This window comes from Balaenoptera physalus (genome assembly GCF_965194825.1).
Source record: "Balaenoptera physalus genome assembly, chromosome: 12".
Lineage (NCBI taxonomy): Eukaryota > Metazoa > Chordata > Mammalia > Artiodactyla > Balaenopteridae > Balaenoptera > Balaenoptera physalus.
The window spans coordinates 78,331,947-78,359,135 of record NC_138897.1 but is presented as its reverse complement, the minus strand read 5'-3'; the positions used below and the strand labels follow the sequence as shown (position 1 = coordinate 78,359,135).

General features: G+C 45.5%; 1 protein-coding gene across 2 annotated transcripts in view; it reads right to left on the bottom strand.

The window, feature by feature from the left end:
- ACACB (acetyl-CoA carboxylase beta) overlaps positions 1–27,189 on the bottom strand; it is a 105,648-nt gene that overhangs the window by 2,335 nt on the left and 76,124 nt on the right. For both annotated transcript variants that reach the window (XM_082417365.1, XM_082417366.1), the window contains 17 exons: positions 27,117–27,158; positions 25,182–25,397; positions 23,586–23,741; positions 22,510–22,713; positions 20,998–21,153; positions 16,179–16,301; positions 15,591–15,860; positions 14,573–14,670; positions 13,402–13,522; positions 11,612–11,722; positions 10,602–10,745; positions 9,181–9,301; positions 7,244–7,340; positions 5,323–5,419; positions 3,802–3,937; positions 2,620–2,797; positions 896–1,008 (listed from right to left, as the gene is read on the bottom strand). In XM_082417365.1, the coding sequence (XP_082273491.1) occupies positions 896–1,008; positions 2,620–2,797; positions 3,802–3,937; positions 5,323–5,419; positions 7,244–7,340; positions 9,181–9,301; positions 10,602–10,745; positions 11,612–11,722; positions 13,402–13,522; positions 14,573–14,670; positions 15,591–15,860; positions 16,179–16,301; positions 20,998–21,153; positions 22,510–22,713; positions 23,586–23,741; positions 25,182–25,397; positions 27,117–27,158 (2,383 nt within the window). The remainder of the gene's footprint in view (positions 1–895; positions 1,009–2,619; positions 2,798–3,801; positions 3,938–5,322; positions 5,420–7,243; positions 7,341–9,180; positions 9,302–10,601; positions 10,746–11,611; positions 11,723–13,401; positions 13,523–14,572; positions 14,671–15,590; positions 15,861–16,178; positions 16,302–20,997; positions 21,154–22,509; positions 22,714–23,585; positions 23,742–25,181; positions 25,398–27,116; positions 27,159–27,189) is intronic.

The following is a 27,189-nucleotide window of genomic DNA, read 5'->3' as shown; positions in this document are numbered from 1 at the left end:
CTTTAACTCTGATAATGCCCAGAAGTCAAGTCGCTTGTGCAGTCTCAAAAATGCACCCAGAGTTGCAAGACAGCATTCAACACGCAACTTCAAATTTATCCCCTTTTATCAGGCCCACTGTGCTTACAGGACACTATCAGGTACCATTTTTAATATATATGATAAAATCTAATAAGGGAATATTATAAACAAGTCTATGCCAATTCGATAATTTAGATGAAATAGACAAATTCCTTGAAATATACAAACTATGAAAGCTCACCTAAGAGGAAACAGATTAAACTGAATATTCCTATATATAATAAAGAAGTTGAATTTGTAGTTAGAAACCTGCTATCAAAGATTTAAAGACATAGTGCCAATTCAAACTCAGAAAATAGGAGGAAACACTTCTCAACTCGCCCTGTGATATCAGCATTACCCTGATACCAAATCAAAGAAATTATACACCCATCATCACCATCATCATAAATCTTGTGAATTTATGATGACACAGATCAGTTATAAAGACATTTGACACCTAACGTGGACTTTTAAAGAGAAATACACCTAAAGTTACAAGTGAAACAAGGCTATCACTCAAACAAAAATATGTCTGATGGAAAAATTCTAAAGGGTAATTTTGCTACCAAAATTCTAATGTTTCTTATTGGCTCGAAATACTTCAATTATTATATCTTGTGTGTGCCGAGAAATACATTCACTAAGGCATAGTGTATATTTTTTAATGTTAAAGGAGTTGATACACCGTATGTGAACATTTAAAATATCTCATAATTTTTGTTGCTGTGTTTTGGTATGTCTTCACTATTTTTAACATACCAGGAACCTCCAGCAATGAGCGGGCTGAGCCTCTCTTGACCTCTGAGAAGTGATTCATTTCAGACCCACTCACCTAGCTGTTCCACGAGCTTCTTGTAAATTGGGTCGATTCTTCTCATGGTCTTTACCAGATCTTTCTTCCGGTACTTAATCTCCACTGTTCCCTCTGGCTCCAGAACACTCGCTCTGAAAAAAACAGCAGCAGGGGGGTGGTGTATGAGGTGTCCCCCAGCAAGTGACAGCCAGAGGACACGGCAGGGGGAGGCAAGACAGCCAGGAAATCTGGTGTCAGTCCTCTCCTCTTTCATTGACTCACTGTGTGACCTTGGGCAAGTCACTTCCCCTCTCTGGTCATCTGCTTCTATATCCAAAGAATGAAGAACTAAACCAGCTTTTAAAATAAAGTGTTCTGGGACTTCCCTGGCGGTCCAGCAGTTCACACTCCGTGCTTCCACTGCAGGGGGCACGGGTTTGATTCCTGGTCGGGGAACTAAGATCTCACATGCCTCATGGTGAGGCCAAAAAGTAAAAAATGGGATGGAATGGAATGGACTATTCTGAACTCTGGAAGGCCCTTTCAGCTCCAAGAGTGTATGACTTTCTCCAGAACAACATAAGTCTCGAGCTCTTCAGCCACAGTCCTTTCTGGCCTTCCTAATCTCTGCTCTCCTAGGGCCAGGGTACTGTTTCTGATCTCCTTAAAGCCCACAAAGGCACACTGAGGGATCCAAGGTATGAGTGACCCTCTCATTCCCAACTCTCTCACTCACCCCTCAGTCTCCCACTGCCCCCTTTTCTTTTGATAGCTTGGAAACCCTGAGCAATACTATATGTAGCTCTGAGCTTCCTGGTGGCCAGAGTGAAAAGTTAATGATGACCCCATTCAAGGCTGTTCTCGTCCTGAGTCTTCTTGGAGGGTGACCTCAGCAGCCTTCCATGAAGGTCTAGGGCCACTGAAGGCAGGGCAGGTTTGGCTCATTTGCACCATATCACAATGCCTAACCCACCACCTGAGACATAGGAGGTACCCAATAAATATTCATTGGATTAAGGAATGAATAAGGGAATAGACACAGGAAGAAGGTGCCTATCTATATTTTGGGCAGAACTACTCTTGAAGCCTTTAGAGTCTACACAGCATTTGGCATAGTCTTCATTTTGAAGGCACTCAAACACTGAGTTGCAAGTATTATTGTCATTATCCTTTCTGTAAGAGTTCCTGGGATGAATTCCTGATTTAAAAAAAAAAAAAAAGTGCCAAGAAGGTTTCTCTCCCCTGAAGAACTGGTATCCTCTCATGCACGTATTCATTCAGTCATTTGTTTGGCTAGTATTTCCCAAGCACCCACTAGGAGTCAGGCACTGTACTGGGCCCTGGGTTATAAAACTGAAAAAAACCCAGTCTCTACAGGAGAGCTTTGGGAGAGACTCAGAGTCTAGTAAGAACTAGATGACTGGTCATATTTCCCTTTTCATCCTGGCTGCCAGGAAGCTCAGATGCTTTGGGTCTTTCTTAATTTGATTGCAAACCTCCTTGGGAAGCAGGTGAGTATAAGTGATGAAAGAAGAGACAACAATTCCTCCACCACTTCTGGGCTCCAGCCACTAATTCTACTGAGAAAATCCAGTCGCACACTGGATGCTAGTTTCAGATTGGTAAAACTGGAGGCTCTCTGTCCCTTCAGAAACTCAGAACACCCCTGCGATCCTCAAGCCAGTGGCTCGAAGGTGATGGGGCCTGAGGACTGGGAGTGAGAACAAGAAAAGGCTAAGGTGGGTTGGGGGTGGCGCATCCACCTGCTCTCTTTGTCCGCGTATATTTCTATGCACAGTGGGTTGATGGAGGTGTCCATGACCGCCCAGGAGCCTCCCCGGAGCTCCGCGCACGGCGGGATGTAGATCAGGACAGGTTGTTTGTACTTCCGGAGGCCATCCACGATGTAGGCTCCAAACTTCAGCACCTGGTCGTACATGTCTGAAAAGCAAGGCAGCCACCCGGTGAGGTGACTGCAGGTCCCAGTCTTCGCTGTCCTGGGGGGTCTGGGAGAGCGTGGTCAGCTGGGAGGCTGTACAGCGCTACGGAAAGACTCTCACTGGGCCGAGAGGCAGGAACCGGCCCAGGCACAGATTGCTCCCTAAGTGCCCACGGGACCTTGGACAGGTCCCCCTCCCTTCCTGGGCCTCAGTGTCCGCACCTGGAAAAGGAGGCACAGAACGATTTCTAAGATTCCTTCCAGCTCTGACTCTGAGATGCACCTGGCCTGTCCCACTATTCCCAGAACAGAACCCTCCCCAACAGTAACACAGGCCCTCCCCTCCTGTCCACAGGCAGATGGTCCTTATTTTCTACCAAGAGGCGTCCATCCAGTACCAGGCACCCTACATGGTAACAACAGCACCATGACAAAATCCACCATAATCACACTGAGAGTAAACACCGCGTGCCAGTGATGGGCTCAGCGAGTCCTCACCTTGGCCCTTGAGTTGGTCCTACTCTTACTCCCCTCGTAGAGGAGGGAAACCTCGGCTCGGAGCAGTCACCCACCCAGCAAGGATTCAGACCAGGTCCGCCGGCCCCCGTCCGGCTCTTTCCTCAACAGCCCACTGACAGTCACTGTATCTTGAAATGCGCTTGGTGGCTTAAAAGCACTTGCGTGACTGTCAGGTCACTGATGCTCGCAGCATCCCCCTGAGGAGGGCAGGCGTCTTCTCCCCATCTTACCAAGTGGGGAGGTGACAGCCCAGGTCACTGGGCAGCTTCCCGGGGCCTCCCCTGCCTCCCCTGCCACTCCTGGTGTGACCGTGACCTCCAGCAAGTCGCACCAGGCACCCTCAGTTCCTCAACTGTAAAACGGGTGGTGTTACCTGAATGGCTCAGGGTTGGGGGGAGCTGAGCTAAAATGATGATGGGACCCCGAGGGGGCTGTCCTGAGTGCTGACCCCGAGGCTTCAGGGCACCCACAAGGAAGGCCACTTTACCTTTCATGCCACCGGAGAACCCCCTCCAGTTGGCAAAGATCATGAGGGGCAACTTCTCCCGGTTGAAATCCTGGATGGCCTGGGCTGTCTTGTAGGCCGAGTCTGGGAACCACACCTGGCCTGCCTGCTGGATTATCTGGAACACAGAGTGGCCTGGGTCCGATTCCTCTGTGCAAGGGCAGCCCCGGAACACGGTACGGCCGCCCACACTTCACCCCGGAGGACAGGCAGTCTGATCCGAGTTGGCACCAAGGCCGGAGCCAGGGCTCATGGGGAAGGCCCAAAGCTCGTCTGTAACCCTCAGACACGTGACCCTCACGCTGCAGCCCAGGGAGGTTCCCGTTGCCCACTGACAGGCGCCAAGCTAGTAGAGGCCACTCTGAGGGGGGTCCGAGGACCCGCCCTCTGACTTCTGAACTCCTCCCAGTATCCGGGGTGGCCCACCCTAGAAACAGGAACAGCGATGGGGGCTGGAGGTGGGAGGGATTCCTAGGGACCCGTCATCCTCTGAGGAAGACAGTGCAGGGCACTATGCATCCCACAGAGAGTGCTGAAGCCCCCCCAGGGCCAAGGACTCCTCTGAGTCTCTGAGCTGGAAAGACAGACGTGTGACCACCTAGGACCCACTCTTGTCAGCTGAGCCAGCCAAAACAGCAGCCCCAGCAAAACTACCATGAGATGGCACGTCACACCTGTCAGAATGGCTATCATCAAGAAGTCTACAATCACAAATGTTGGTGAGGATGTGGACGAAAGGGAAGCCTCGTACAATGCTGGTGGGAATGTTAATTGGTGCAGCTACTCTGGAAAACAGTAAGGAGGTTTCTCAAAAAGCTAAAAATAGAACTACCATACAGTCTGGCACTTCTACTCCTGGGTATATATCCAAAGAAAACAAAAACACTAATTTGAAAAGATACACGCACCCCAATGTTCACAGCAGCACTATTTACAATAGCCAAGACATGGAAGGAACCCAAGTGCCCATCAGCAGATGAATGGATAAAGAAGATGTGGTATATATATACAATGGAATACTACTCAACCATTAAAAAGAATGAAATTCTGACATTTGCAGCAATGTGGATGGACCTAGAGAATATTATACTTAGTGAAATAAGTCAGAGAGAGAAAGACAAACACAGGATGATATCACTCATATGTAGAATCTAAAATATAATACGGATGAACATATATGCAAAACAGAAACCGGCTCACAGATAGAAAACAAACTAGTGGTTACCAAAGGTGAAAGGGAAGGCGGGAGGGGCATATTAGGGGGATGGGATTAAGAGATACAAACTGCAATGTATAAACTAGATAAGCAACAAGGATCTATTGTATAGCACAGGGAACTATAGCCATTATCTTGTAATAACTTTTAATAGAGCAAAATCTGTAAAAATGCTGAATCACTGTGCTGTACACCTGAAATGAATATGATAATGTAAGTAAACTACACTTCAATTAACAAAAAAAAAACAACACGAAAATAGCAGCCCCAGCTCCCTGGCCCCTAACCTTGGCCTCGGAATCCAGGTTGGCAGGGTCTGCGGGCACAGCCAACTCCACTGTCCGTGTCTCTGCAGCGATCACTCCGACGGGGATCCCCCCCAGCCTGCAAGGTGGAGCACAAGGGAACTGGGGCTCTGGGCAGCGTCCCAGGCAGATTCGGGGACCGGCGAGTCCAGCCAGCCCGAGCTGATATCCTACAGGCACACGGGCTGGGTCCTGGGTGGCCGGGATGAGGGCATACAGAGCAGAGTGCTGTTTTCAGTCTGGCAGGCTATTCTACCAGAAGGCAAAGCAGCAGCCCCAAAGCAATGAAAAGCCTCACAAACTAGCAGGCTGGCAAGGTCCTTTGGGTGCCCTTGTTGGGGCAACAGTGGCCATGGTTGGGGGGAGGGTCAGGCCAGTGCAAGGACGGGAGCAGCACCGTCCACTAGAACTTTCCGTGATGATGGCCATGTTCTCTATCTGCCTGACCAGTGTGGCAGCCGCGAGCTGCACGTGACCACTGAGCATTTGGAATGCGGCAGGGACAGCGGAGGAACCGAATGTGTGTCATGCTCTTTCACTGTAACTCATCTGAATTTGAACTGTCACGTGTGGCCAGCAGCTACCACGGTGGACAGCGTGGGTCCAGACACCATGTCACATCTGGAAAAGGGCTGAGGGATGCTGAGCCTGAAGGAGCTTCAGTCATGGGGAGTCCGTGGCGTCGGTATCTATAACCGCTGACCACTGGCTGCCCCCAGCCACATGCGGCACTTAATTACTCTCATTTACACTCCCAACAGTTGTATGAGGCAGGTTTGGGGACAGCAGTCTTCAAATAAAGAGCTTCCTTATGGAGGGAGGAGTAGATTTCATCTCATGTTTAAAAAACATATTAAAAAAAAATAAAACACTTACGGAGAAGCAGCTAAGTTCCAATACTAGGCTTAGTATTTTCGTAGTTATTGCAGGGAGGTAAATAATAACAACAATAATGACAGTGGTGGTAGCTGCTACCACCTGTGGAGTGGTTATGTTTTTTTTAAAGCTTTTTATTTATTTTTTAATTTTTTGGCCGTGTTGTGTGGCATGCGGGATCTTAGTTCCCTGACCAGGGAGCAAACCTGCGCCCCCTGCAGTGGAAGCGTGGAGTCTTAACCACTCGACCGCCAGGGAACTCCCTGTTTATATTTTAAGTGCCTAACATATGTTGTCTCTTCTAATCATCACAACTTTGTGGTGGGGGAGGTGTCGAATTATTACCCCCATTTTACAGATGAGGATGTAAAGGCCCAGAGAGGTTGAATGACAGAGCTCAGGTCCAACTCCAGAACCTGGACTTGAAGCAACTACATCGTGTCAGGAACCTGAGTGGTAAATTATGAGGATGCTGCTTTGGGCTCCATATGAAGAGGAACTTTTGGGCAGCTGGAGTGATCCAAAAAGATAAGGGCTACACCACTGAGGAATGAGAGGCTCAGCTTTCAAAGCATTCAAGCATTTAAGCCTTCTGCCAGCTATGGTCTACAACAGGGGTTCCTGCCTGTGGCCCTCCTGAAATGGGAATTCACAGTTCTGACCGTCTGTGCAGTTTCCGGGGGGAGTACCAGGGCCACCTTCTGATTCCCAAAGGGGTCCATGGCCCCCCTGGCTAGGGAGCCCTGCCCCAGGGGCAGACACGAGGGGCAAGGGTGCTGGGCCCCAGCAAGAGGTTGGCTGAGATGCCTTCTAAAGCCACAGACAAATCCAGGCTTTATGAAGAAGTTCATCATCCAGAAAACCATCCCCCCTGCCCCCCACTGCTTTTCCTTTCAGAAAATCCTGGGGCCAGGAAGAAAGTGTCCCTAGGGGCCACCTAGGAGGAAAGAATCCCTGGCTTTGTACCTGGGAGTCCCAATACCTGGGGAGGCCAGGTGTGTGCTGCCTGCCCCATCCTCAGGGTTACCTTGCTCGTCCCGTCACCACGGTCTGGGCCCAGGGCACCATGATTTCCTTGAAACTGCCCTGGTCGAAGAATCCACTCTGCCAGGATCCCTTCAGGGCTGTGGGCAGAAGGGCAGAAGCCCAGGCCAGGGGCTGGGTTGATAAGGGCCCCCCAGCGTCCGCCTGGAGGGGCACACTGCTCTCCTGTCTCCCTAAGGACAGCCTGACCTTGACAGCCCAAATACCTTTTTTCCTGGAAAACTACACAGATACCGACCCTTCCCCCGCCCCCCAACACACAAAACCAGGGCTGCAAAAAATACAGCAAGTCAGGAATTCAGTCCATATAGAACATCCAACTATATACATCAACTCCTGTCAAGGCCAAACACAAGGAGACCCTAATCACAATCTCAGCCTTTTCTTCCCAAGAGGCAGAGAGCTGATGGATGCCTTCCGAAGGTAGGATTTCAAGAAGGGACCACCTGCCCCAAAAAACTCATCCCTAACCTGGTGGCTGCAGCTTCAAAACCATTTAACTGGGAAGAAAGTGTTCAATTTTAGAGACAGAGAGAGAGAGAGAGAGAGAGAATGAATATGATGATGTCAATTGCAGCCATCCCTGGAGAGGACGTGGTGCCAGGAATCTACACCACGGTGTAAATGACAGCAGTGTGGACACGAGGTGCCAGGTAGGATGAGAGATCTCAAGTTGCAGGAGTGGGAGGTTGGGCTTCTGGGAACAAAGCAGCCCAACCTCAGTGTCTGCCTGGGGGCTGGCCCAACTAGCTGGAGAAAACTGTCAGTAATATATCAGGCGTTTTTTTTTGTTTTTTGTTTTTAATCTATTCATGGCTGTGTTGGGTCTTCGTTTCTGTCCGAGGGCTTTCTCTAGTTGCGGCGAGCGGGGGCCACTCTTCATCGCGGTGCGCGGGCCTCTCACTATCGCGGCCTCTCTTGTTGTGGAGCACAGGCTCCAGACGCGCAGGCTCAGTAGTTGTGGCGCACGGGCTTAGTTGCTCCGCGGCACGTGGGATCTTCCCAGACCAGGGCTCGAACCCGTGTCCCCTGCATTGGCAGGCAGACTCTCAACCACTGCGCCACCAGGGAAGCCCCTCAGGCGTTTTTAAAATCAAGATGAAGCCAGTGCTCGCAGGCGAGAAAGCCCAAGAGAAATGGTGGGGGGAGAAGTAGGGCATGGGGCTTCTTTTGCTGGCAGGGCCTGGCACACTCCTGGCAGCACGTCCCCTGCCCCACACAGCTGGACGGGGAGGCCAAGTTCTAAAGGGGACAGCGTGTGAAATTCTAGACTCGGGATTGTGGTAACGGGGCGGCTCAGCTTTCCTGTTCTGGTTGCTCCGCATGTAATCAAATACTTCCAGGAGGCCTACCTGTCCCTTTCAGAGAGAGAGAGAGAGAGAGAGAGAATTGTGTGTGTGAAAGCATGTGGGTGCACACGGGTGTGTTTGAACATGTGTGTGCACATCTATCCATGTGAATCTGCAAACGTGGGTATAGAAGAGGCTAAGTTGCTCGTCCTGAGTAAACTCCTGGAGAGTTACCTTATTAGGTTTAGCCAAATAGAAAAAGAAAGAAAGAGAGAGAGAGGGAGAGAGAAGCATTCTTCTCTTTGAAACCCTGATGTTACAGCACCAGAGTTTCCACCTATGTAACCGCATTTGGGGAAATTTGGGGAGGGAGGCCATGACCTCTGCTACCCTTCACCTCCATCCATCAGCTCCAGAAACCGGAGGCTGTTTCCATCCCTTCTTGGTCAATAGCTCAGGAAAAGCTTAGAGAAAAATCCTCATTCCTCCACCCCCTTTGCATTCGATCTCAGGTGTACCCCTCTGGGACATCTGACCAAGTAACAGTGCTTCTACCGACACGTTCCTTTATCCCAGGCGCAGAAAAGAAACCCCAAGACCCAGGTCTCAGGCAAAGCCTTTTAGGACTTACTTGGGTGAGGCCTTCCTGCAAGCAACCACCGGGGGTCATAGGGTGAGCGGGACGGTTGGAATTCAATCTCTCTGTCAGTGGGGTCAGTGGGTGTGATGATTGGGACTGGACTGCGATTATCCTAGAAAAGAAAGCCAGGTCTCCAGCTCAGTCCCCTGTGCTTGTCAATAACGTCTGCAGTCTGCTCTTTGCCCTCCTCTCCTCCTCTGGTGGTGATGCCTGGTCACGTGACAGAAGCCCAACCCCCCCCCTCCAAATAGCTCATCGTCACATCTATGAGTAGCATTTGGTGAGGGCCTAGTGAGCACCGGGCTCTACACATCATGTCACTTAACCATCATGATAACACCCTGGGGTGGGTGCTATTGTTATTCCCATTTCACAGATGAGGAAACCGAGGCTCAGAAAGATTAAGAGATGGTCCTGAGGTCTCATTACTACTGAGGAGGAAGCCAAGAATCAAATCGAGCCTGACTGCAAAGCTTGAGGATTCTCTGTTGTCCAATGTTACCTCTTTTGATGAGAGGAAATGCCACCTTTTTGTTGTTGTTGTTAGAGAACAGCCTTTTATTCTGTTTGTTCAGGCACCAACCATCCACTATTCCCTTAGAGAATTTACAATGACACAGAAATAGTACAGAGGTGATTTTTTTGGTAAATTAAGTATAAACTATTTCCCTGGGTATAAAGAGGATATTTAGCAATTAACTTTCTGAGCTGTGGGATTAATAAACAAAGATTTAAAAATAAACATTAAAGTTGCTGATGTTTGACATTAAAATTCAAAGCACCTTGTGTGTAAAATTCTAGCTGTATTATCTCAGGGTAATTAGTTTGCTAGTAATTGTCATACAGGATGGCATGTGCATTTTAGAGGCTTGTTTCCACTCACTTACTGGCCATATTACCTTGGACAAGGTACTGCATTTCTTTAAATCTCAATTTCCTTATCTGTAAAGTGGTAATAATAATAGCAGCTCTCCGATAGGGCTGTTGTGAGGATTTAACAACACTGTGAAGATAAAGGGCTTCACATAATGACTTCAGTAAGTGCTCAGTAAATATTAGTGAAGACTCTTAAATCTTGGCCTTGGTGTAGGAGTTGTAAGAACTCTATTTTGTTTTTAAACATTTCATTAAATACATCATTCCACATTTAACACATGTCCATCCACGTTGAAACTGCCACCTCTTTCTAAAGGATTGACAGAGAGCATCCTTACAATGGTATTAAAAAAAAAAAAAAGAATGCAAAGAACAGCAAGTACAGGGCTTGGTATCAGAGAGGGAAGGAGGGAGGAGTGAAGAAAAATTAAACCCAGCCACATCTTCAGTGCTCCCTGTTCCCCACACCACCTGGCAAATGAACTTGACAACAGAGTCTTCCAGGCTCTAAGCTGCAGGGGGGGGGAATACTGCACCTTTGGCATATAGGACAGCCACTCCAGGATGGTACAAATACCCTCGAAGTCATCCGGCACGGTGACATGGGAGACGCCATTGTAATGCATGATCTGCACGCCGCCCAGCTGGTTGTTGGACGTGTAAACCTCTCTGCCCAGGACCTGCTTTGACATGGCAGGGTTAGCAAGGTTCTGCCCGGCCCGGGGCCCTTCCACCTGTTTGGAAGTCATCTCCCTCAGTGGTCCTCAACCCTGGCTGCATGGTAGAATCATCTGGGAGCTTTCAAAAGTCCCGATGCCCTGGCTGTACCCAGACTGATTACATCAGAATCTTTGGTATTTTCTTTTTTAACTTCCAGAAAATTCCAATATGTAGCCCAATTTGAGAACCAGTGATCCAGCTGATTACTCTAGTCAACTCCAAAGCAAAATCCTATCTAACATTTCTGATGCAGCAGGTCTGCAGTGTGGCCTGAGAATTTGCATTTTTATGTGATCCCAGGTGATGCTGCCAGTTCAGGGGCCGGACTTTGAGACCCTCAGTGGGATTTTAGCAGATACTATGTTATGGAGGCTTTACAGCAATGTAGAAAGCATTTTAATACAGTGAAAAAAGTCGAATGAAACTGCACTCACTAGGAGTCTCACCATGTTAAGATACAAGACTAGAGGAAAATACACCAAAATTATAGTAGGAGCAAAATTACTTTTTGGGGGGTCTTTTTCCAATTTTCTGCAATGTGCAATGCCATTTTAATAATTTTTAAAATTTCAATAATATTTAAAAATTTAAATTACAGTAATACAGAGTTAGTTCCACCAGAAGAGCCTAATATATATACATATTTTTTTGGGCTCATAAGAGGCCCATATAACTGCAAAATGGAAAAACAGCTCTGACATCAGTAGGGATGAAACTGGTTTCATGTTGAGAAAAATCCCCCATCGGGGACACTGGGAAAGTTAAAATGACCCCTCCCCCGCCCCGCCCCTACATGTCCACTCCCCAGTGGCCCCTTCAAGGTCACCTTGTTGAGAGCCATTGCCCCTGTCAGGATGATGTGGGAATTCTCCACCTGGATCACTCGCTGGCCCAGCCTCACCAGATAGGCCCCGATCCCAAGGGCTCGGCAGGTCACCTGTGGAGACAGGATCCCTCCTGCATTCCCCAGGGCCACGTGCCCCACCTACCACAGTGGGGACAGCCCAGGGACCCGCTGGGCACCAACGGAAGCTAAGCTTGGCCACTGGCAACCTGATTGGAGGCCAAACAGCGTGACACAAGCCTTCCTTCAGGGTGCCTGACCTCGGCCTCCTAACCAGAAAGAATGGGGTTAGCAAAGAAGAGTGTTGTAAAGACAGCAGAAGTGGAATGTTCTGGTTCTTGCTTCAAGAGGCATGTCTGTGGCTCTTCTGAGCTTGGTCACTCCTGAGCCATTGCAGCCGTTCACACAACCAAAGGAGGCCTAGAAGGGCGTGTGAAACTGGAAAAATCTGAGCGAGGTCTGTACCGAGTTAACAGTATTGTGTCAACGTCAATGTCCCAGTTCTGATCACATCCGATGGTTATACTGTCTTGGGGGAAGCTGGGTGATGGGTACATAGGACCTGCCTATGCTATCTCGTTTCTGGTGTGTCCTAAACTATTTCAAAATAAAAAGACATACAGGCAGATCTCGTTTTATTGCACTTCATGGATATTGCTTTTTTTTTTTTTTATAACAAACTTAAGGTTTCTGGCAACCCTGCGTGTCAGATGATGGTTAGCATTTTCTAGCAATAAAGGATTTTTTAATTAAGGTGTGTACATTTTAAAAAGAAATTAATGCTATTGCACACTTAATAGACTACAGTATAGTGTAAACATAATTTTTACATGGACTGAGAAACCAAAAAATCCGTGTGACGTTTATTGCGATATCCACTTTATTGCAACATTTGCTTTATGGTAGAGGTCTGGAACCAGACCTGCAACATCTCTGAGGTGTGCCTGTCTGTATATATATAAATAAAAGATACATATATATTTATATATTTTTGGAATATATAAAAATATACATATCTTTTTATATCCTTCAAAATAAAAATATTTTGGAATATGTAAATATATGCATAAATCTTTTTATTTTGAAATATATATGAAACATATTTAAATGACATCTAGAAAACAAGCCTAAGGAAGACACTCATGGTCAACATCTTCCACCTTGGAAACTGAAGATACAACACTGAAGGTAAAAATCATATCCTGAGTGACAGTTTACCGTTGAAAAGTACTATTACTATGATTCTACCAGAAACAGAAAATATTTTTGAAAAGGCCAAACTGGGGAGCGGGAAGAGAGTCATTTAGTACTAGTTAAAATTGGACAGAAGTTCTTCTAAATACTCAGTACCTTTTAAATAAGAGGTGATTGGCCCCTGATTCAAACCAACCAACTCTAACAAGATATTTTTGAGATAACTATTCAAACTGAACCCAAACTGTGTTCTGATGATATTAAAGAACTGCCATTGATACTGTTGGGTGTAACAGTACTGTGGTTATGTTTTAAAAAAATGAGGGGGGGAGCATTAATCTAGTAAAGATCCACATTGGGGTACTTACAGATGCAAAGATATAAGTGGAGTTTGCTTTAAAATATTCCAGAACAGGGGGGCAGAGGGACTGGGGACATAGGAATGGTTACACACTGATAATTGTTGGAGCTGGTGATGAGTACATAGGGCTCATTAGCAATTCTCTTTACTTTCTTGACTATTTTAAAGTTTCTATAATAAAAAGTTGAGACGGAAAAGAAAATAGGAGGGGACTCACCAAGCTGATGGTGACAATCTCATCATAATCCAGGGAGGTCTCCCCAGCAATCATGCCTGAGCCCCTCAGATTCTCTACGCCCAGGCCATCCTCCTTCCCAATGATATCCGTGATGACATACCTTCAAGAACCAAATGCGAGTTAAACACTGAGCTCTAGCCCAGAAAAATCCAAGGCTGATGCGTTTCCCAAGGACCCGAGGAAGGAAGGCTAAGCAAGGTGAGGGATTGGAAAGTGATAAAGCAGCCAGAGGTGAGATGAAGGCAGGGGTCTAGGCCCCTGATGATTGGCCCTAAAGTTTCTAGAAGGGCAAGTACAGCATCAATAATCATCATCCCTCCAACCAAAGATAAAGTTTGCCTATTCAGAGGCTGTCCTAATGAAATGTCACCCCACCCTGCATTCCTCCAGAAGCAATCTAGAATAGCCTTTGGTCTACAGAGACATGGGGGTATACAAGGAGAAGCCACTTGGTTCATCATCAATCAATCAATCAATCAAGATTCCATGGCCACATAGGTACACTGTACAGCCTAACCCATTAGGGATTCACAAGGCATTTCAGTGCATTAAATGTTCTGAGAAAGCCTGCAATAAGATGCTTGTTGGATCTCATTTAACCCAGTGTTTCCCAAACTTACTTGACTATGGAAAATTTTCACTCCCTCCCATCCTCCCAAATCACCAACTAACATTCCAGGAAACTCAGCCTGGGAAATTCTGATTTAAATCAGAATCTGATATAAAAAACCCACAACCTTCCCTGGAAAAGACAGTCGGTATTGCCCTTGACGTTCTCATGGAGCAGGCCCTCCCCGCATCTTCCCAGCTCACCAAATCACCGCTGAGTCAGTTTGGCTAATTTGGTCACAAAATGTGAACCTGCAGCTCTGGGGACACTGTGGGAATCCAACCTAATTCTCCTTGCACGATGTGTTATTTTTGTGAAGGGCGTGCCTCATTTTGGGATGACAAGGATGGGCTCACCCTAAAGGATGCCCCAGGTGTCTGAGCTGTCAGTGCCCCCAGTGGAGCTCGGGGGTCCCACTGTACAAACACTACCACCTGCTTGATATACTGTCAGAAGCCCAGAGGCGAAGAGGCAGATTCCCTGGGAGTAGCTGAAATTAACCACAGGCAAAATGAAGGAGCTGCCTGGTAAGTTATTTACCTGGATTCTCCTTCTTCCTCGACGTGTTTACAATGGACGGAGTTCAGGGAGCTGACTGTGGTGTAGTCTTGGGGAGTCAGGTACAGGTACTTAATTCCCTTAAAAATATATACTTCAGTAAGGCTATGAGTCCAGCTTCGTGCACTCAACAGCCACTGTTTTGTTTTGTTTTAATGTCAACACTGTGATGGGGGGGGGCGCGCGGGGGTGTTAATAACACCATGTTAATAACACAGTCACCTGTCTGATGTTAATACCGTGTTAATAACAGCAATAAACTGAAGGTCTGCTCTGTGCTTTCCACTCGTCCTTACAACACAACCTCACTTTCTTCCTGGGCTCTCTGATTTAATGTTTTTTAATCATCTTTTCATTCTCTTTCCCCTACGGAGCTTTTTTTTCCTTAATGCCAACCCCCCCCAATAAAATTTTATTATATATATATTGTTTATGTAATGTGTGTATGTATGTATACATATATATGTACGTGTATGCTTTTTACATGAAAAGAATAATTTTTGCCCCCTTAGGGGGGGCAATACCACCCCCTTGAGAACTCATGCTCTGGTTGCAAAGAATGACTCTGTCCCCTGCATTTTCACATTACAAGATGTATGCTTTTCTCTATTCATTTTGCCTTTTATGGTAGCTGGTGTCTCTAGGTCTCCTGGATGATTTTTAAGAACTTCCTGAGGCCAGGGATTATGTTATCATTCACATTTGCATCCTTGGTGTGCACTGCGTTCAAGAGATGCTCAGTATGTATTAACTCTGTGTTTACATAAAAAATAACTTTTTTTTCATTATTGTCCCCCTAAGGATCCTATTTACACCTTTTTTCCTAATCGTCACCCCCTCCCATGAAATTTTAATGCCTGTTTATGTACTTTATGGATATCTATGCTGTCTACACAAAGAGCAAGATTTTTTTCCGCCCCCTTGGAGGTGCTGTCACCCCCACAGAAAATACAACAGGAGCTTAGTGCAGTCACACTGCCACCCCAGCTTTATCACGTACCTTGTGGGGGTCTTCCCGGTCCACCCAAGCCACCTGGAACATGTGTTTGATCTCCTCCGCAAGGCCGATACGGGCCCCACTGTTGGCAGCGAGGTAGATTTTGGGGATGCCCTCTGCCCGAGCCATCTCGGATGCCCGCAGGTACAGTAGGTCTTCTCCAAGGCCAAAGGATCCTATCCGGAAGGTGATGTCATTGCTGATGAGGATAACGTCACGCCCGTCTGGGTACTCAGGGGTCTTAAACCTCATTTTGAAGGCCACCATGCCCACCTGGCGAGGACATGAATGCACAAGAAAACGGGCTTGTTTCTTCAGGAGGAATTTATTTATTTATTTTTGGCCGCACTGCACAGCATGCAGGACCTTAGTACCCCGACCAGGGATTGAACCCACGCCCCCTGCAGTGGAAGTGCAGGGTCTTAACCACTGGACCGTCAGGGAAGTCCCCCAGGAGGAAATTTTTTTAAAGGGTGATTCCGGCCAGGGGCTGGGCTCTGTGAGTTTTTTTTTTTTAATTTTATTGAAGTATAGTTGATTTACAATGTTGTGTTCATTTCTTCTGTACAGCAAAGCGACTCAGTTCTTTACCTCATTTCCTCCAGGAAGTCGGTTCATCTCCACCAGCTGGCCCTGCGGGTCCAGCACTAGTTCGGTGTATGTCAGGATGTCTTTGGGGTACTTGTCCGGGGAGCCCCACATTTTAAAAAGAGCCTACAGAGAGGACAGGAAAGAGAAAAACCTGAAGTCATCAGTAAGGAAGTACATTTTCTACTGCTTTCTCTCTTTTTCAATCATGAACTATTTAAAGCATACATGCAGAAAAATAAATACCCAAGCACCTATCTCATGGCTTTGTCAAATCATAATTTTTCCATAGTAGCTTAAGATTTTTTTTAAAGAAATAAGAAAAATGCAGTTAAAGTCCCTGGTGTACGCCTCCCCATCCCATTCTCATCCCTCATCCCCCCTGCTCCCCTCAGGTAACTATTATCCTGAATTACTGTCCATCAGTCCTCTGTATGCTTTTACATTTTTATTTCATCATATGTGCAGACATTTAAAACATAGCATTATTTTGCATGACTTATACTTTAAATAATGGTATTGCACTGGACACGTCCTTCCACAACTTATTTTTCCAACTCTCCAATATATTTGAGAGATTTATCCATATTGATAAATTTAGCTCTGGTTTATTCATTTTCCCTGCTGTTCAGTTTTCCATGATATGAATATATCACAATTTATTTATTCATAACCCTTTTGAGGAACATTTAGTTTTCCAATTCTACACCAACAATGCTGTAATCAACATTTTTATGGTCTTTTTTTTTTAAATAAACACGGATGAGTGTTTCAATGGGTGTATACCTAGGAATGAAATTGCTGGGTCATAGGGTATGTGAAAATTCAGATTTACTGGATATTATCAGATTGTTTTACAGTTCTAGTAAGAAGGTGTGAGAGCTCCTTTGCTCCATATACTTGGCCACACTTGGCTTGGTCAAATATTTTAATGTTTACCCATCTGCTGGGTGTGAAACTGTACTGTGATTTTTTTTTTTTGTACTGTGATATTGATCGGTACTTCACTGATTATCAGTGAGGTGAGCACCTTAGAATATATTGATTGATCTTGTAAGTTTCTCCTTTTTTTTGTCAATGTCTTAAGTATAACTCTTGCCCAGATTTTTTATAGTTTTGCTTGTTTTTTTTTTCCCAATTGATTTATAAATGCTCTGTAGATAATATTGCTCTAATCCCTTGCTGGAAACAGATATTTAAACATATTCTCCCAATCTGGGGTTTGTCTTTTCTCTTTTACGTAAATAACTTTTAAATTTTAACATAGTCAAATTTATGGAGTTTTTCTATGCTTATGCTTTCAACTCACTCCAAGTGGTTTTAATCCTCTTGAAATTTATTTTTGTACACCAGATGAGGTAGAAATCGAAAATTGTTTTTCCCAATTAGATAAGAAATTTCTTTGTACCCTTTAGTGAAATTTATTCCCTTGATTCAGAGTCCCACCTCTGCATTCAATCAAGGTTCTGTTGTAAGTGGGTCTGACTCTAGACTCTATTCTGCTCCATTGGCCTATTTGTTTAGCTCTGTTAGAATAATATTACACATTGTAGTACGTACTGCTGCTTGAAAGTAAATAATGACTTATTTTAAAGGATGGCTAAGACAAGTCCTCCTGATTTTGTTCTTTTTCAAAAGTGTTTTTGCTATTCACGAACTTTTGCTATCCCTATGAATTCTTCAGTTGCACCAAAACTCCAGAATTATACTGAATGTATTAATTTGGGGGGAACTATTATCTTTATAATATTGAAGCTTCCCATCATACATAAGCATGATATATCTCTCTATTTAGGCTTAAAGTATTTCTGTAAAGTTTCAAAATTTCCTCCATAAAGGTCTTGTATGTTTTTTGTTTGATTTATCCCTAAACTTGGAGCTGATCTTAATATTGTAAATGGCATTTTTTCCAATTAGATTTTACAATAATTGCTGGTCTATGAGAGTACAATTAATTTTTGTATATTGCTCTTGTATCTAGCAATCTTGCTGTATTAGCTAACTGGTTCCATAAATTCTCTTTGATTTCTTGTATAGGCATTTATATCATTTATGAAAAACATAACTTTGCTTCCTTCTTTCTAGTCTTTATACCTTTTACTTCTTTTTCTCATCTTTCTGCATTGGCCAAGAACTCTAGTAAAAAAACTTGAATAGAAGGGGTGTTAATGGATATTTCTATCTGTACCTATCTTTGAAGCGAATACTTCTAACATTTCACCATTAGGTGCTATTAATTTTAAGTGGATGTCTTTTATCAAAATAAACAAATTCGGGGCTTCCCTGGTGGCACAGTTGTTAAGAATCCCCCTGCCAATGCAGGGAACACGGGTTCGAGCCCTGGTCCGGGAAGATCCCACATGCCGCGGAGCAACTAAGCCTGTGCGTCATAACTACTGAGGGTGTGCTCTAGAGCCCATGAGCCACAACTACTGAGCCCGCGTGCCACAACTACTGAAGCCCGTGTGCCTACAGCCCATGCTCCGCAACAAGAGAAGCCACCGCAAGGAGAAGCCTGTGCACCACAACAAAGAGTAGCCCCTGCTCACCGCAACTAGAGAAAGCCCGCTCGCAGCAACGAAGACCCAATGCAGCCAGAAATAAATTTAAAAAAAATCCCCTTCTAGTCCTAGTTTATTAAGAGCTTTTATTATAAATAGATACTATCTTTTCAAACACATTTTTTGCACCTATTGAGAAACTTAAGTTCTTTCTTAATCTATTAACATGGTAAACTACAGACTTCCTAATACCATACAAGCTGTCACAAGATAAATACTATTTAGTCTAAATTTTTTAAAAAAAATCATTACTGGATTTCATTTGCTAATATTTTAATTATGATTTTTGTGTCCATGGTCATAAATGAGATAATAAATTTCCTTTCTCCTAATGTTCTTATATTGGATTAATATTAAAGTAATAATAACCTGATAAAATGAGTTAAGAAGCATTCCTTTTGTTTTTTCTATTCTCTAAACAGTTTGTATACAAAGGGAATTATCTGTCCCTTGAAGGTTTGACAACAATTGTTGTAAAACTGTCTAGGACCAATTTTAGTAGATGGGTGTTTTTGACCTATGAATTCAATTTCATTAATGCTTTTTTCTCAAATTATTTATTTATTTATTTATGGCTGCGTTGGGTCTTCATTGCGCGTGGGCTTTCTCTAGTTGCAGCGAGCGGGGGCTACTCTTTGTTGCTGTGCACAGGCTTCTCATTGTTGTGGCTTCTCTCACTGCGGAGCATGGGCTCTAGGCACGCGGGCTTCAGTAGTTGTGGCTTGCGGGCTCTGGAGCCCAGGCTCAGTAGTTGTGGTGCACGGGCTTAGTTGCTCCGCGGCATGTGGGATCTTCCCGGACCAGGACTCGAACCCGTGCCCCCTGCATTGGCAGGCGGATTCTTAACCACTGTGCCACCAGGGAAGTCCCTGTCTGGGCCCAATTTTAGTAGACGGATGTTTTTGAACTATTAATTCAATTTCATTAATGCTTATAATCTATATTTTCTACTTCTTCTTGAGTCAGTTTTGATAAGATATATTTTTCTTAGAAATTTTCATCTGTTTTCAAATCTATGGGTTGTCCACCATACTCTGTTTCTTTATCTAAAAGAAAGTGGATGGATTTATTGCTGATTTGCCTGTTTCTTATTCTTATGGCCTGTGACTTCTGAGGCAAAAGGATACAGACAATGACATTCTTAATTATAAAAGTTTCCATTTATTAAGCATCTACTGAATACTTTATATATATTTCTTACCACAACCTGGCGAAGTAGGTAATATTATTAGCCTCATTTTACAGAGGAGGAAAGTGAGGCCCAGAGAGGTGAAGGAACTTGCCCAGGGACACACAGGAAGCAAAGGACAGATTTGGAACTCAGGCCCAGGCCTTACTGACCCTAAACGGCAGCTTTTCCTACTATCCTGTATCTCCTATGCCTAAAGTACACTGATGCTTTCCTGCGGACAGTAGAAGTCCACGACCTCAGTTTCATGAACGTCATTCACAAGGCAATGGAGAAGATGTACACAGGCACCCACATCACCAATGCCAGTGTGCTCAGTCTCCTTGAAAGGCCCTTCTACGTAAAAAAAATAAAGGCATAGAAAGCATACTTGAAGGAAATACACTAAAATGTTATTGCAGTCCTCAATGGTAGACAAGTGATTACCTATGAGTGAAATTTTATTTGCTTATTCCTATTTTTCTGCATCCAGTGTATATTTAATAATCATAAAAACATAAAACATTATTTTTTTTAAGTAGACCAAAAAGTCCTCAAAGGCAGTGACCCCATCCTCTTCCTCCTGGTCTATCTACCCTTAGAATGGTTCCTGGCATGTAGCCAGCACTTAATATAAGCACTAAAAAGACCAGAAGGAAATGGTAAGCAATTCGTCTTTAGTACGTGGAACAAGGCGTCACTTTTTCCTTCTTTCCACTCTCCTTTACTTTCCAAAGTTTCTATATTATATTCCTTTTTATCACTGGGATGAAATTAGGTTTGTTTTAGAAAAATATACTATGAAGTCATTCTCAATATTAGTTTCTTTTCCTTCACGAATACTGTGTTCTTTAGAGTGGGGTCTTCAGAAGAGTAACTAAGGGGAATTCCCTGGTGGCCCAGTGGTTGAAACTTGGTGCTTTCACTGCCGTGGGCCAAGGTTCAATCCCTCATCAGGGAACTAAGATCCCACAAGCTGCACAGTGTGGCCAAAAAAAAAAAAAAAAGAGTAACTAAGGATGGGGGGATGTGGCTGCCAGTAGAGTCTCTAAGGGGACCCTGGGCAGTGCTGAGTCTCAGCCTCAGGACTTGCCTGCCTGAACATTTCCGGGAAGTCATACACATAGGTGGTACCCAGGGACTGGGCCTGGAATCGCTTAGCCTGAAGCAGATCCTTGGTGACGTAGGGAGTATTGATCAGCATCCCGTGCTGGGGCCCTTGTTTGTTGCCGAAGGAGTGAAACATGATCTGGACCAGAAAGAAAGAAAAACAGAGAGTGAGGAGGGCAAGTCTCAGAGAACCACACTCCTGCCCAATTTATTTCTTCCCAGTCCTCAGTGAAAATGCAATGAGGGAATACTACTCAGCCAGAACAAAGAATGAAATAATGCCATTTGCAGCAACATGGATGGACCCAGAGATTATCATGCTAAGCGAAGGAAGTCAGAAAGAGAAAGACAAATACCATATGATATCACTTATATGTGGAATCTAACATATGACACAAAGGAACTTTTATGAAACAGAAACAGACCCACAGACATAGAGAATAGACTGGTGGTTGTGAAGGGGGAGGGTGTGTGGGAGAGGGATGGACTGGGAGTTTGGGGTTAGTAGATGCAAGCTATTATATATAGAATGGATAAACAACAAGGTCCTAGTGTATAGCACGGGGAACTATATTCAGTATTCTGTGATAAACCATAATGAAATAGAATATTAAAAAAATAATGTGTACATATATATGTATAACTGAATCACTCTGCTGTACAGCAGAAATTAACACAACATTGTAAATCAACTATATTTCAATAAAAAATGCAATGAGGGGAAGCATAGCATGTATCACATAACAAAGTGAGTGCCCAGGAGAATAATCTTCTCTTCTCTGCCACTGTGGGAAACAGATGTGGAGACACAGCTCCAAAACCGTAATTATCATACTACTAACACACACACACACACACACACACACACACACACTGCAAACAAAGCAGAGTGTATGTAAAAATTGGTGAAAGCCAAATAAGGTCTGCATCTGAGTTAATAGACTGGACCAGTGTCAACTTCCTGTCTTGACAAGGTCTCCGGTTAAAAAAGATGCTATCATTGGGGAAAGTTGGGTGAAGGGTACATGAGTATTCTCTGTACTAAATTTTCTCCTCTGTGCTATTTTTGCAACTTTTTGAGAGTCTTTAAGTGTTTCAAAATAAAACGATTATATATATACATGTAATCTACTACCTGTATATACAGTAGTCAATAGGAAACTTGATTCATTTTACAAAAGTCTATTCCAAAACACAGTTGGGGAAAATACCATTTCCCTAACTGAACTAACTTGGGAACTGTGTTATAATCGTCCATAATACTCCACATCTTACCCCAAACATGGTTCTAGACTGGATTAAACTTCGGATTCATTCTCCTTCCCAGAGGAATGAACAACTGGGATTCGGAAGCTAACACGTTTATCATAAAACTCAGAGGAGCAGCCCCAATCTGACACAGCAAAGCTTCCAAGTGCCATTTTAATCTACGTCTTGCTCTCCGGGCAGCCTGCCTCCACTTTGACTTGACTTCTGTGACCCAGCCCAGCCTTACGTTTCCAGATCTGGGGTCGGTCACTTCTTTGTAGAGGCTGATGTCCAGGTAATAGCCTGACTCGTTGGTGATGAACAGGCGGATGGGAACGGCGTGGTCGGTGGTGGTCTGGCGGATGTTGATCTTGACCTCAGCCTGGAGCACGCGGAGTTTCCACAACCGGCTGCCGTAGCGCATCACCATGGACCGCACTGACTCCTCAATCTGCCGCAAACCACAGCAATTCAATTTCAGGACCCATTCTGCGCACACTCATAATAGTTCTAGCTCTGATTATAACAGAAAGATGAGATATACTGAATGCAAAATGCACTGCACGTATATAGCAGAGCAATACGTAGCATGTATCCATTAACTATAAGCTGATAATAATCAAAGGTATCCTGCTAAGCATTTAAGCTCATTATCTCACTCTGTCCCCATAATTACTCAGAGAGGCTGGCATTTTTGTCCCCCACTGACAGATGAGGAAACTGAGGCTGGTAAGAGCTAGCGCCCCTATGTTACCCTGTCTTTCTCTCCATCATGCATCCCAAGCCTATGCATTTTCTCTTCTAGGAACCATGTGAACTGGTGGAGTTGGGCAATCAGCATGGGCCTCTGCACCCTACACATGCCAAGCTGATGGACTAGAACGTTCTTCATCCAGAATCACCACCACAAACTCTGCCTGCTCGTGAAGAACCAGCCAATGGAGAACGGCTGAGCCACAGACCTCAGGTTCTCACCTCCCTTCCCCCACCCACATGCAGCCCCCAACAGAGCCTGGAACTAGGGAGAGGACAAAATTTTGTTTTGCAAAAGACATGTTGGGCATCTGTGTCTTCCGAAACGTGAAGCGTGCCCACGGAGGGGGAACATCCTTAGGGACGGTCCTAGGGGTGGTGGCTGAGAAACGGCTCTAGAATTAATCGATGGAAGGTTTGTTCTCCACCTGCAGCAAGCGAGGCTCAGACATGCACATATGCACCCTGGAACTCAGGTCTCGAGCACCAGGAGATGACACCCTGGAGCAGGAAGGTCCCAGTGAAGGTGAACCTAGAGCCTGGTGAGAGCCCCACCCCCAGAGGTGACACCTTAAAGGGGTCCATGATGACGGTGGGCACGAAGTTGAGGAAGATGTGGTTGCAGTCGGTGCGCACGCTGGTGTTGTTGAACGCCACCTCCAGCTCGTCCATGGCCTCCAGGAGCAGCCGCTCGCCTTCGTTCTGCAGGTACTCGAAGGAGGCTTCCTGTCGAAGGGGGGGAGGGGCAGCCGCTAGGCCAGGGGTGCAGGGCCCAGAGAGTCGAAGGGAAAGGAGAACATCCCCCTCCTCCAAAAGGCATGCCAGGTAAGACAGCAGAGCCCTGCCTCCAGAGGTAAAGGGATGTCCCAGGCTGTCTCGTGTATTCAGCACCTCTTTTATTTTCTGTATTCTGATGCTTTGACAGTTGGGCCTTGCTGACCCTGGAGGGACTGCCCCTCCCAGGGTTAGCCGATTCCTAGAGCCTGTAAACAACTCACCCATGAGCATGCTTTTCAGGCAAACCAACCAATCCAGACCTCACACCCCAACTACCTCCTTGTCAGGCTCTCACCCTCCAGGCCACTATCCACTGGCCCTAATCACCCCAGGGCCAGGTATCAGACAAATAGAGACAGTCCCTATGCTCACAGCCTGCTGAAATTACTCAAGCTAGCCAATCCCAAGCCTGCTCACCCTGCCTCACCCATTCCTTCCTGCGGAATCCACAATAAAGGCTCCTGTCCATGTATCCCCCCTCCCTCTGCCTCCTGAGCAGCCCTGGTGCTTCCCCATGTGGCCCCCATAGCTCAGCATGTCCCCTCCTCTTGGAATCTGTGATAACAAATAAACCATCTTTTCGATCACAACTGTCTCCTGATCTGTTGGCCTTACCATACCTGGATAATCATAAAAGTTATTAAAATATCTAGGTGACAGAGGCAGCAAAATACTGAGATTAGCTTAACATCCATCACTAGGGGATTTGTTAAAAAACATTACACACACAAGATGTACATCCATGCAAGGGAATTGCATGAAGGAAATCATCTTCATTAACATGGAAAGAGGTCTACAGTGAAAAAAAAAAAAAAAAAAAGTCTTTAAATGATTTGTCCAGCCTGAGCTCCTATCTGTAACATTACACCTATAACCCAATCCCAATACATATATGGAATTAGGCCTAGAAAGGGTCACCAACAGGGCTGACCCCTGAGTGGCAGGATTCTGGTCCTTTTCCTTGATTTTTAAAAATATTTTCAGTATTTTTTGCAATCTTCACAATACAATCATGAATTACTTTTCTGAAGGCAAGAAACAATGGGACATGACCACTCACGCAGTGAGCAAGTACAAAAAAAATCCCCTTAACAAACCAGGATCTTTCTTTTCTATCCTCCCACTTCTCTCCTCATGCAGAGAGATCTCCGTGACAGAAGAAAGAATCCACATGCCAGCCCATGAAAACAGACCACTTCATTATCCACCCCCCACTCTGTCCCCAGACTGGAGTGTCAGTCACAAGGGCAGGGCTGTGTGTGCCCTGTGCACCCTGACATCCCCAGAGGGCAGCCCAGGGCCTGACCCAGAGCAGGAACTCAATGAAGGCAAGGCCAGCACGTGAGTGACAAGTTCAGGGGGAGAAAGAAACACCCCGTGACATCCTACCTTGGTGATCAGGTCCGAATGCCTGATGATGGCGCGGATGAAGAACCTGTGGTCCGTGACCTCTGTGCCCTCTTTCACTTTGGCAGCGCCCAGGTACAGGTGCATCTTGTGGTTGGCGCAGGGCATGGCAGTTATGTCAAAGTTACGCAACCGGCTGAGCTCCAGCTGGAAGGCCAGGGCCGGCTCCAAGTGACGGTAAATGCGATCTTCTGCAAACTGTGGGCCGGCCAGAGAGAGAAAACAGATGGACACACAGACACAGGTGGAGTTGGACACTGGGGCTGCGTGCCTGCTTGATCCACGCCCTGTCCTGCAGATCCCTGGTGTTTGCGGGTTTAGCACTCAGGAATGAAGCATTCATGATATTCTCTAACTGTGAGCTCAAGAGATTTGGGATTTTGCGATGGTCCAGAGGAGAGCCACGAGCATGGAATCGTGTGCTGGCATAAGCCTCTTGGCCCCAGGGGAGCCTAGCTAGTCCCCAGCACCTGCTGGCACCACCAGGTTGTTCTCTATCTGCCACCACACAGAGTATTTCTCAAGAAGTCACTAAGCCCTAGTTTCCTTGTGGAAATTGGTTCCCAGAAGGAAGCGACTGATGGTGCTGGAGACTGAAGAGAAAATGAAGAAGCTAAAGAAAGGATGCGTCTTAACTAGGAAAGTAAGGCTTCGGATAAATTAAAATACTGTTTAGTGGAGACTGGATCTGTGCTGGGAACAAGCCTACCTGTTCTAGAATAAGGATGAGCAAACTTTTTCTTAAAAGGCCAGAGGACTGACGGAGTATACAGTCAGTCCCAACCACAGTCCACCTTCCGAATCCGCGGGTTCCGCATCCGCGGACACAACCAACTGCGGAGATTCCATCCATGGTTGGGTGAATCCATGAATGTGGAATCCGTGAACACGGAGGGCCAACTGTACTCGATTCAGCCGCTGGAGCGAGAAAGCCACAGAAGACGGTAAGTGATTAATGGGTGTGGCCTCTGTCCCAATCAAACTTTGGTTATAAAAACAGGGGGCTGGCCTGCAAGCCATAGTTTGCCAACCACTGTTCTGGAAGAACATAAGAAAAAGAGGTTGGCCAAATGTCCATCAACAGATGAATGGATAAAGAAGGTGTGGCACATATATACAATGGAATATTACTCAGCCATAAAAAGGAACGAAACTGAGTTATCTGTAGTGAGGTGGATGGACCTAGAGTCTGTCATACAGAGTGAAGTCAGTCAGAAAGAGAAAAACAAATACCATATGCTAACGCATATATATGGAATCTAAAAAAACGGTACTGATGAACATAGTGGCAGGGCAGGAATAAAGATGCAGACATAGAGAATGGACTTGAGGACATGGGGAGGGGGAAGGGGAAGCTGGGACGAAGTGAGAGAGTAGCACTGACGTATATACACCACCAAATGTAAAATAGATAGCTAGTGGGAAGCAGCCGCATAGCACAGGGAGATCAGCTCAATGCTCTGTGACCACCTAAAGGGGTGGGATAGGGACGGTGGGAGGGAGCCTCAAGAGGGAGGGCATATGGGGATATATGTATACATATAACTGATTCACTTTGTTGTACAGCAGAAACTAACACAACACTGTAAACAATTATACTCCAATAAAGATATTTAAAAAAAAAAAGAAAAAGAGGTTGGGAGAACCGTCTTACAGAGCTACACCAGTAAGTACAAAAAGTACCCAGGTGAGACAGAAACCTGTAGTGAAGGCTGAAAGGGCGGGAAACGTGAGGTCTGAGCTCCACACAGCAACACGGGGCTCTCACTGGAAATACCAGCCCAGAGGAAGGCTGGAATCTACACAAAAGTTGCATGTTCTAGAATATGGGGATACCACAAGGACTAAGGACTATATTCTTGCTGAATATCAAATATCCCAGGGACGCGAGAACCAGTTCATTGCTCTTCACCATACCTCGTCTCTTGCTCTGAATGTGAAAAACTTGGGAAATTCTTTCTGCAAAAAGAAATCCATATGAAAGACAAAT